Source organism: Rattus norvegicus, chromosome 10 (genome assembly GCF_036323735.1).
Source record: "Rattus norvegicus strain BN/NHsdMcwi chromosome 10, GRCr8, whole genome shotgun sequence".
Lineage (NCBI taxonomy): Eukaryota > Metazoa > Chordata > Mammalia > Rodentia > Muridae > Rattus > Rattus norvegicus.
The window spans coordinates 43,156,168-43,168,050 of NC_086028.1; the positions used below are offsets into that span (position 1 = coordinate 43,156,168).

Below are 11,883 nucleotides of genomic sequence, written 5' to 3' on the forward strand. Positions count from 1 at the left end.
CTACTTTAAAATGAATCGTTGACTCACTACTTTTCTCAGGGCAGCAAGCACCTCCTTGTTCCTCAGGCTGTAGATGAGAGGGTTGAGCATGGGAGTGAAGATGGTGTTAATCATGGAGAGTATTTCATCTTGTTCTGGAGTGTGGAAAGAGTCAGGGGTCATGTAGATGATCATGGCTGGCCCATAGTAGAGGCTCACAACTGCCAGGTGAGAAGAACACGTGGCCAGCGCTTTCCTCCTGCCCTCTGGGGAATTCATTCGGAGGACAGCGAGGAAGATGAGCAGGTAAGAGGTCATGATGAGTCCCAAAGGGAGAAGAACAAACACGATGCAGATGATGGATACCACCGTCTCATACAAGGAAGTGTCCTCACAAGAGAGCCTCAGGACAGCAGGCATCTCACAGAAGAAGTGGTGGATTTCCCTAGAGCCACAGAATGGGAAGTGCATGGTGTAGATGGTGTTGATGAGAGAATTCAGGGCACCTCCACCCCAGGATACAAGGGCCATCCACAGACAGACTCTAGAGTTCATGATAATTGAATATCTCAAGGGATTACAGACAGCCACATAGCGGTCATAAGCCATGAGGGTCAGAAGGAGACACTCACTACCCCCAAGGGCAAAGAAAAAGAAAATCTGGGTCCCACAGGCAACTTTGGAGATGCTTTTCTTCCTGGAGAAAAAGTTGATAACCATCTTCGGGACAGTGGTGGAAATTAAGGCCAAGTCAATAAGAGAGAGGTGGCTGAGTAGAATGTACATTGGGGTGTGGAGGCGAGAGTCTGCCCAGATCAAGAGGACCAGGACAGCATTCCCCGTGAACGCGATGAGATAGATCAGGAGAATAGAAATGATGAGGATGCCCAGATAGCGCAGCTCTGGGAAAAGCCCCAGGAGAATGAAATCTGTTGAGGTCCCATTCCCTCTGCTAATGTCCTGGACTTCCAGCATTGAGCTAGGCAGTGCAGAGAAAACATTAGAAATGTGATCAGAATCACCTCCTTTGAATATCATTAGCCAATCCAAGAAAAACAAGGTTGACAGATGGGACCAGACTTATTTTTTAGATTGAAACTCATTCTTGTGAAAATACATTTAGGTATGAATGTTGAGGTCTTAAGACTGAGGACAGGGTTAATTAAATATTTTTTATGTGACAAAATACTACAAACTACACTACATGTGTAGTTTGGTTGTAAGAAACATCTCTCTATGGTAAGGGGGACAGGCTGTATATGTAAGAGCACATTAAGGGTGTGTGCTCCAAATCTTCCAAATCCCCTTTCTCTCATTAGCATCTAATGTGCTTTGGAGACGAATGAGGTCTCTAGAATTGCCTCATCTGCTCTCTGGAGAGGGACAGTTGTCCCATCCAGGCCCTATGGGGAGAGAAGCAGAGCCTGAGTGAGGGGCTGTTGGAATGGTATTGCCGCAGGGCTGGGAACACTCTACAACTGATGCTGTTAGAGAGGTAGCCTGCAATACTGAAATACCAAAGACCCCGAAGACCAGCCTCTTGGATCACCCATCTCATTTCCTCCAATTTTAGGGAGAAGTCCAAAGTTGAGTATTGAATTTCATTTGAGGTTAGTTCTAGGACATCCCATAATTTCAGTCAGCGTGGTGGAAAGCAGGCTCACACTCAGCTAGATGTTGCTGTACCCAGGTGAGTAGGTGGGTAGTAGGGTTAGGGTTAGGGTTAGGGTCACCCACTCACATCGGGTGGGTGACCACCCAGAGCCATCAGATGCACGTGTAATTTGTCCATCTGAATATTAAAACACACCTCCACCAAGCACGTTTAAACTAGCAGGATTCGGTCAGAAACCTTAGTAAGATTGTTAGCAGAGGCTGAGGCAAATGGTGAATTCAGATTTTCTGTATGTGATGCTAGAAATTGAACCCAGAGCCTGGAACACCCAAGGCAAGCACTGTGATGCACTCCAGCTCCTGGACATTTTTGTAAATAGTCTAATTACATTTTAAGATGTACATTTAAATATGTGTTACCATATTGGCCTGTAGACGAATCGATCAGTGAGGTACCAGAGCCCAGGGTTCAAACAGAACCTGTTACCAGAAAAAACATGTTCCATTTTCTGATTGCATTTGACTAAAACTATCAGAGTGTGGACAAGACCTTCTTAATGATAGTTATCTCTACTTCAGAGAAAGTATTTCTGAAGTGCAAAGACCAAGCTTTTGCAGAACAAAAGCAACGCACACTTGATACTCTAACTGTCCCATGTTTTTCTCCTCAGCATGAGGTGGGTAACCCCTTAGATCACAACCATCCTGTTGGAATGCATTTAGAAAAGATATACACTGTGGCTAGAGGAAATCCCCAGTGTCCTTCAGAACTCTATATGGTCCTTGACAACAGTGACTTGGATTCTACATAGGGTATTTTTAAAACCATGAAAAAATTAGTTTTGATCTTAAAGAGGGACTTTAGGCTTTGTGATGATAGGTTTTGGGGGTGACTTGACAGTCAAGTGACTGAATGAGGATTGGCTTCTTCATTGATCAGACCTTTGTTTGGCTTAATGTACCCAGGTACAGGCATTTTTGGTTGTGGGTGTGTCTGCCTGGGAGACACCCTGCTTTTTCATCAGGTCTGTACCTCAGTGATATCACATGGTGACTGGTGCATAAAACCATCTAATACCAAGAATGGCAAAGATAGGAGGAATGAAAGTATAAAGAAGAGAGGCACGAACCTGGCTGAGACCAGGCTGGGAGTCCCACAGATGTTATTTTAAGCACTTACCTGTGTGGATGGGTTTTGTGATACTACTGGTTAACTGTGGCTGTGACTGGTATTCTGTCTTCTCAGATTATCACCACATATGCTCCCAACACTGGGGTGATCAGGTCCTAAGTCACAGCCGACCCACAGCCAGGGGTGCGTTCTTCTTGAAGGCTGGCATAACAGCCTTCAATGCTGCACACTGGGCTCTGTCCGGCTTTCTTCTTGAGCCCAGTTAGATTCAAAGAACAGTTAGATAAAAATCATGGTTATAGAAAGGTAATAAAGATAATTATGAAATTCAAATACATTTCTGGAAGGGAAGAAATGTCAGCCTATAGAAAGATGTTCATGGTTGGAGCAGTGTGCCACTCCGAGCAGGAGGGATTCTTGTGGTAAGTTCTTCACAAATCACTCTAAGAGCACTCTGAGGTTGATTGGTTGTAGCTCAAACATGAACCACCATGATGGCCCAATATAGGTACAGTCCCTGGATTTGATCCAGACAATCTGATCACCCTCTCATTCCCCAGTACATTTAAGCTAGTTCCTCTCACAATGCTACTCCCATCTCCAAGACGTTGACTGAGAACCATGTCAGGAATGGAGCATCTGGAACATTGTTGAGGGACAGCCACTGGGGCCAGTGGGGAAGCACATCTCTGTGTGGCCTTTCTCTCCTCCCTGCCCCCCACATTTCCTACTCCAGGTAGAGCCACTGTCCCTACTCACATCTATAGATGTCAGGCTTTGGGGAGGAAACTCTTATTGATTACTTCAGTGCACAAATGACTACATCTTGAGAGGATTTACCTGGGATGGAGCCTCACTTCACTTCGGCAAGGACTAGATTAGACTGTTCACTCCCAGTGAGTAATGACCTCAGAAAATGTGGCCTCCCTGAGTGGAGTCGGGTTCCTCTGGAAAATCCACTCAGCTGATAGATTGATCTGAGACACGCAGAAGGAAGAAAACTTGCTCAATGCCACAACAGAAACTGTGACAGCCCAGAGATGAGGAATTAATGGGAGACTGCTTCTCAGACAGGAGCCACCTGATGAAACTGACGTCTCCATTACATAACCACTTCTGGGAGCTCCCTCTCCTGGGGCCTTTCCCTTCTGGGAATCTTTGCCCCAGACATCAATTAGTTGTGTTCTTTGATAGATACTTGCTTTTCTTTGGGATTCCAGCATAACTGTCACATCAAGTGCTAGGGGCTTTAGAGAGTGAGGGTTACATCTTATTATGGTGTTTGAGGTGACAGAGGTTAGGGATACACCTTGGAAGCTTCCACTGGAAGGATAATTCTCCCAGCTTAACGTAGGTACAATCAACTATAGAACTGACTTCATGGTTACTTTTGAATTTCCCACATTAGATTTTATGTCTCTTTGAAATTTATTCTTTCATAGTCTTAAATATATTGTAAAATACGCTTTGATTATATTCTCCCCTATTAATCTCTCTTGCCATCTCTCCCTTCCACCAATCCCCTACTTCCTCCTATCTAGCCTTCTTGTTCCCCCAAAGTTGTATAAGGCAAATGCATTTTTCTTTTTTCCTCTCTCTCTCTTTCTTTCTCTCTCGGTTATTTCTTATTTATATTTCAAATGTTATTCCATTTCCTAGTTTCCTGTCCATAAGCCTGTAACCCCTCTACTTACCACCTCCCAACAATCCCCTACACTGGGGGTCCAACCTTGGCAGGACCAAGGGCTTCTCCTTCCATTGGTGCCCAGAAAGGCCATCCTTTGCTACATATGCAGTTGGAGCCATGGGTCAGTCCATGTATAGTTTTGGGTAGTAGGTTAGTCCCTGGGAGCTCTGGTTGGTTGGCATTGTTGTTCTTATGGGGTTGTAAGCCCCTTCAGCTCTTTCAGTCCTTTCTCTAATTCCTCCAGTGGGGGTCCTGTTCTCGGTTCAATGGTTTGCTGCTAGCATTCACATCTGTATTTGACATGTTCTAGCTGTGTCTCTCAGGAGAGATCTATATCCAGTTCCTGTCAGCATGCACTTCTTAGCTTCACCCATCTTATTAGTTTTGGTGACTTTATATATATATATGGGCCACGTGTGAGGCAGGCTATGAATGGCTGTTCCTTCAGTCTCTGCTCTAAACTTTACCTCCCTATCCCTTCGCATGGAGGTTTTGTTCCCCCTTTTAAGAAGGAGTGAAGCATCTTCATTTTGGTCATCCTTCTTCTTGAGTTTCATGTGGTCCATGGATTGCATCTTGGGTAATTTGAGCTTTCAGGCTAATATTCACTTATTAGTAAGTGCATACCATGTGTGCTTTTCTGTGATTGGATTACCTCACCCAGGATGATATTTTATAGTTCCATCCATTTGCCTATGAATTTAATGAAGTCATTGTTTTTGATAGCTGAGTAGCACTCCATTGTGTAGATGTACCACATTTTCTGTATCCATTTCTCTGTTGAAAGGCATCTGGGTTCTTTCTAGCTTCTGGCTATTATAAATAAGGCTGCTATGAACATAGTGGAGCATGTGTCTTTGTTATATGTTGGAGCATCTTTTGGGTATATGCCCAGGAGAGGTATAGCTGGGTCCAATGTTCAATTTTCTGAGGAACATCCAGACTGATTTCCAGAAAGATTGTACCAGTTTGCAATCCCACCAACAACAGAGGAGTGTTCCTCTTTCTCCACATCCTTGCCAGCATCTACTGTCACCTGAGTTTTTTATCTTAGCCATTCTGACTGGTGTAAGTTGAAATCTCTGGGTTGTTTTGATTTGCATTTCCCTGATGACTAAGGATGTTGAACATTTCTTAGTTGCTTCTCTGGCATTTGATATTCCTCAGCTGTGAATTCTTTGTTTAGCTCTGCACCCCATTTTTAATAGGGTTATTTGTCTCTCCGGAGTTAACTTCTTGAGTTCTTTGTATATTTTGTATATTAGTCCTCTATCAGATATAGGATTGGTCGTTTCCCAATCTGTTGGTTGCTGTTTTGTCCTAATGACAGTGTCCTCTGTTTTACAGAAGGTTTGCAGTTTTATGAATTACCATTTGTCAATTCTTGGTCTTAGAGCATAAGCCACTGGTGTTCTGTTCAGGAAATTTTCTCCAGTGCCCATGTGTTCGAGATTCTTCCCAAATCCAGCCTTACAAAGGAAAAATAGATGGAAAACTCCAACACAAGGAAAGAAACTACACCACATAGGAAGCAAGAATATAAACTCCCTGCAATAAAACCAAAAGAGACACACACAAACATAATTCCATCTCTAACAATGAAAATAACAAAAAGGGACAATCACTATTCCTTAATATCTCTCAACATCAATGGACTCAATTCCCCAATAAAAAGACATAGACTAATAGACTGGATATATAAAGAGGACCCCGTATTTTGCTGCATGCAGGAAACATACCTCAGAGACAAAGACAGACACTATCTCAGAGTAAAAGGCTGGAAAACAATTGTCCAAGTCAATGGTCCAGAGAAACAAGCTGGAGTAGCCATTCTAATATTGAATAAAATCGACTTTTAACCAAAAGTTATCAAAAAGATAAGGAAGAACACTTTATATTCATCAAAGGAAAAATCCACCAATATGAACTCTCAATCCTGAATATCTATGCTCCAAATGCAAGGGCACCTACATGCATAAAAGAAACCTTACTAGTGCTTACTAAACCTTATTAAAATACACATTGCACCTCATACAATAATAGTGGGAGACTTCAACACCGCACTCTCAGCAATGGACAGATCATGGAAACAGAAACTAAACAGAGACACAGAGAAACTAACAGAAGTTATGAACCAAAATGGATTTAACAGATATCTAAAGAACATTTCATCCTAAAACAAAATAATACACCTTCTTCTCAGCACTTCATGGTACCTTCTCCAAAACTGACCATATAATCAGTCACAAATTAGGCCTCAACACATACAAGAAGATTGAAATAATCCCATGCATTCTACAGATCACTATAGACTAAGGCCATTCTTAAAAAAATGACAGAAAGCCCACATATACATGGAAATTGAACAACACTCTACTCATTGATAACTTGGTCAAGGAAGAAAGAAATAAATTAAAGTCTTTTTAGAATTTAATGAAAATGTAGGCACAATATACCTAAACTAATGGGACTAAATGAAAGCAGTGTTAAGAGGAAAACTCATAGCTTTGAGTGCCTCCAAAACAAACAAACAAACAAACAAACAAAACAACTGCAGAGAGCATACATTAGCAGCTTGACAGCACACCTAAAAGCTCTAGAACAAAAAGAAGCAAATACACCCAAGAGGAATAGATGGCAGGAAATAATCAAACTCAGGGATGAAATCAACCAAGTAGAAACAAAAAGAACTATATAGAGAATCAAAACCAGAAGATGGAGCTTTGAGAAAATCAATGAGATAGATAGACCCTTAGCCAGACTAACCAGAGGGCACAGAAAATGTATCCAAATTAACAAAATCAGAAATGAAAAGGGAGACATAACAACAGAAACTGAGGAAATACAAAAAATTATCAGATCCTACTACCAAAGCAAAACTGGATAATCTGGAAGAAATGGACACTTTTCTAGATAGATACCAGGTACCAGAGTTAAATCAGGATCAGATAAACCATCTAAACCGTCCCATAATTCCTAAAAAGTAAAAGCAGTCATTAAAATTCTCCCAACTGAAAAAAGTCCAGGACTAGATGGGTTTAGTGAAGAATTCTATTAGACTTTCATAGAAGATCTAATACCTATATTCTTCAAACATTCCACCAAATAGAAACAGAAGGAACACTACCCAATTCCTTCTATGAAGTCACAATTATACTTATACCTAAACCATACAAAGACCCAACAAAGAAAGAGAATTCCAGACCAATTTCCCATATGAATATTGACACAAAAATACTCAATAAAATTCTTGCAAACCAAATCCAAGAACACATCAAAACGATCATCCATCATAATCAAGTAGGCTTCATCCTGGGGATGCAGGGATGGTTCAATATATGGAATTTGATCAACATAATCCACTATATGAACAAACTCAAAGGATTTATCTCATTAGATGCTGAGAAAGCATTTGACAAAATTCAACACAAAATTCATGTTCAAAGTCTTGGAAAGAGCAGGAATTTAAGGCCCATACCTAAACATAGTAAAAGCAATATACAGCAAACCAGTAGCCAACATCAAACTAAATGGAGTGAAACTTGAAGCAATCCCACTAAAAATCAGGGACTAGAGAAGGCTGCCCACTCTCTCTCCACTTATTCAAAATAGTACTTTAAGTCCTAGCCAGAACAATCAGACAACAAAAGGAGGTCAAAAGGATAGAAATTGGAAAGGAAGAAGTCAAATCTCATTATCTGCAGATGATATGATAGTATACTTAAGTGACCCCAAAAGCTCCACCAGAGAACTAGCAAGCCTGATAATAACTTCATCAAATTATCTGGATATAAAATTAACTCGAACAATTAGTAGCCTTCCTCTACTCAAAGGATAAACAGGCTGAGAAAGAAATGAGGGAAACTCCACCCTTCACAACAGTCACAAATAATATAAAATACCTCAGTGTGACTTTAATCAAGCAAGTGAAAGATCTGTATGACAAGAACTTCATCTCTGAAGAAAGAAATTAAAGATCTCAGAAGATGGAAAGACCTCCCATGCTCATGAATTGGCAGGGGTAATATAGTAAAAATGGCCATTTTTCCAAAAGCAATCTACAGATTCAATGCAATGCCCATCAAAATTCTAACTCAATTCTTCATAAAGTTAGGGAGAGCGATTTGCAAATTCATAAGAAAAAACTCAGGATAGTGAAAACCATCCTCAACATTAAAAGAACTTCTGGGGGAATCACCATCCCTGACATCAAGTTGTATTACAGAGCAATAGTGATAAAATAAAAACCTGTGTGGTATTGGTACAGAGCCAGGCAGGTAGATCAATGGAATAGAATTGAAGACCCAGAAATGAACCCACACATCTATGGTCATTTGATCTTTGGCAAAGGAATTAAAATCACCCAGTGTTAAAAAGATAGCATTTTCAGCTGGTGCTGGTTCATCTGAAGGTCAGCATGTAGAAGAATGCAAATTGATCCATTCTTATCTCTCTGTACAAAGCTCAAGTCCACGTGGATCAAGGACCTCCACATCAAACCAGATACACTCACGCTAGTAGAAGAAAAAGTGGTGAAGATCCTTGATCACATGGGCACTGCAGAAAATTTTCTGAACAGAACACAAATGGCTTATGCTCTAAGATCAAGAGTTGACAAATGTGATCTCATAAAATTGCAAAGCTTCTGTAATGCAAATGACACTGTCATTAGGACAAAACAGCAACCAACAGATTGGGAAATGATCTTTACCAATCCTACATCTGATAGAGGGCTAATATCCAAAATATACAAAGAATTCAAGAAGTTAGACTGCAGAGAATCAAATAACTCTATTAAAACATGGGGTACTGAGCTAAACAAAGAATTCTCAGCGGAGGAATATCAAATGTCTGAGAAGTACCTAAAGAAATGTTCAACATCCTTAGTCATCAGGGAAATACAAATCAAAACAACCTTGAGATTCCACACCACAGCAGTCAGAATGGTTAAGATCAAAAACTCAGGTGACAACAGATGCTGGCGAGGATGTGGAGAAAGAGGAACACTCTCCATTGTTGGTGGGATTGCAAGCTGGTAAACCACTCTGGAAATCAGTCTGATGGCAGTTTCTCAGAAAATTGGACATTGTACTACCTGAGGACCCAGCTCTACCACTCCTGGGCATACATCCAAAAGTTGCTCCTACATAGTGGACACATGCTTCACTATGTTCATAGCAGCCTTATTTATAATAGGCAGAAGCTGGAAATGCTGGGGGCTAGCCCCTGAATTAGTCTTCTTTCTGTTGGTTTTTCTTGAAGCAGCGGAGGGGGAAGAGTGTAGGCGGAGGGTAAGACTTCGTCTTATGAGACATTTAGGGTTGCTGTGTAATGATAAGTTTACTTATCTAAGTCTAAGTTACTGTGTTACTATAGCTGATTTGCTTATCTATGTCTAAGTCACTATGCTCTGCTACTGTAACTGACCCGCCTTCTGTGTTCCTCTGAGGCCAGAAACTGCAGTCTCTGGCATTTAGCATCTCATTCTAAAACAGCAGGAGATAAAGTAGAGGATTAATTGTTAGAACCTTTTTCCTTTTGTCCCTATGCCTCTTGCTTATCAGGCTAGGGGGAAGTTTGGAGCAATAAACTTCTATTGAACCAAGAAAAGTGAATAGCACTTGCAGAAGGAAAAACTTTTACATAGGCAAATATGCATAAACTTGTATAAGTTCATATACAGAATCACGCATGCACATTTATTCATTTCCACTAAAACCAGTTGGGGCCAGCTTACATGCATTCTTACAATTACATTCTTACACACACATGTATACATTCTCACAATTACATACTTACACACACATCCATACTTACACATGCATATGGAGCAAAAGACCAAGCACTAGTGCAGAAAGAACTCATTCATTCTGGATGAAAGATGAACTCCAATCTTTATTGCATAGAGAAAGAAAAAACTTCTACCCTTTTAATGCTAAATGAATTAAACCCAAGTTTGTAAGAGAAAAGGCTTGTTCCTTTTAATAAGACTAAGCCTGCCTTGCTATTAAGAAATGACCTGTTCTGTCCCATGGTGAGGAAAAGCCTGCCTGTTCCTTCTGCTCTCTGCAGCTTCTTCATTTTTCCTCTTTCCTTCTGCACTCTGCACATTGCTCTTATGTTACCTATAGTCTCTAAGTTATTCCACTCTGCATTTCTTCTCAGCCCAGATCTTCTTAGCTCAGTTCTCCTTCGCTCAATTCAGCTCAGTTCTTCTTAGCACACTTCTTAGCTCAGTTCTCCTTCGCTCAGTCCGGACTCTTCTCTTTGTCCTCAGCACTTAGACATCTTTCAGAAGACATGATCACATGTTACAAAGTTCATCACAAGTTCACATAAAAAGTCAAATCATAAATTGAAATAGAAGTTTACAATAGAGAATGTTTGCATGCATATCCATTAGGAGTAATTATCTGGCTAAGCATCCATCACCCGTGACAGCTCCACAGGTTCACTGAAGGTTTAAAACCATAACTAAGTTATTAGTGAAGTTTTGTATAGATAAACCCAGTCAATATTTTATCCTCTGTCCTAGCACCTATAATAAATCATTAGTTCCCTTTTTATGACCTTTGGTTAATTGTTTTACAACCTCTTGGAATTTGCTCTGAGTAGGAGAAAGTCTGGTTACTATCTAAGAGCAATTAACTGGTGACACTTGGGAGACTGGCAAAGTTCTCACTGCAGTTTTGACTATCAGAAAAAGACTTAATAGCAGTCCTACTATAAAAGAGCTTAGTAATCATGTTATAATTTTAGGAATTCTTATAGGATCATCATTAAGACTTAAGAAGTTATCTATTTGTCTGTATAGCATCACTTCAAGAAAATACATCCGTAGAGATCTGCTCCAAAGGGGTGTACTATTACTCAATGATTGTTATATGTGTTTAATAATAATAACAGGAAAAGCATTTTATTAGCAGGAATCTTTCCTAAAATGAATCCCTTACAGCCTTGCTTAATAAGGGTGAACCAGTCGCAGATTATATAATAATCCGAGGCTGGTCATCTCAGGATGATCACCTGCTAGTTATTAGCTTGTCCTGTTATGGCTCCTGACATGGAAAGAACCCAGATGTCCTTCAACAGAGGAATGGATACAGAAAATGTGGTACATCTACACAATGGAGAACTTACTACTCAGCTATTACAAAAAATGACTTCATGAAATTCATAGGCAAATAGATGGAACTAGAAAATATTATCCTAAGTGAGTTAACCCAATCAAACACACATGGTATGCACTCACTGATAAGTGGATGGATATTAGCCCAAAAGCTCAGATTGCCCAAGATAGAATCCACAGACCACATGAATCTCAAGAAGGACAACCAAAGTATGGATGCTTCAGTCCGTCTTAGAGGGGGAACAAAAATATTCATAGGAGGAGATATGGAGATAAAGTTTGGAGCAGAGGCTGAAGGAATGGCCATCCAGAACCTTCCCCACCTGGAGATCCAGCCCATAT

At 40.6% G+C, this 11,883-nt stretch overlaps 1 protein-coding gene across 1 annotated transcript; it reads right to left on the minus strand.

Moving 5' to 3' along the window:
• Window positions 1–954, minus strand: Or2av10 (olfactory receptor family 2 subfamily AV member 10). Its single transcript, NM_001000782.1, has one exon. It carries the CDS (start codon window positions 952–954, stop codon window positions 1–3), a length of 954 nt encoding a protein of 317 aa, NP_001000782.1.
• Window positions 955–11,883: the final 10,929 nt, after the last annotated feature.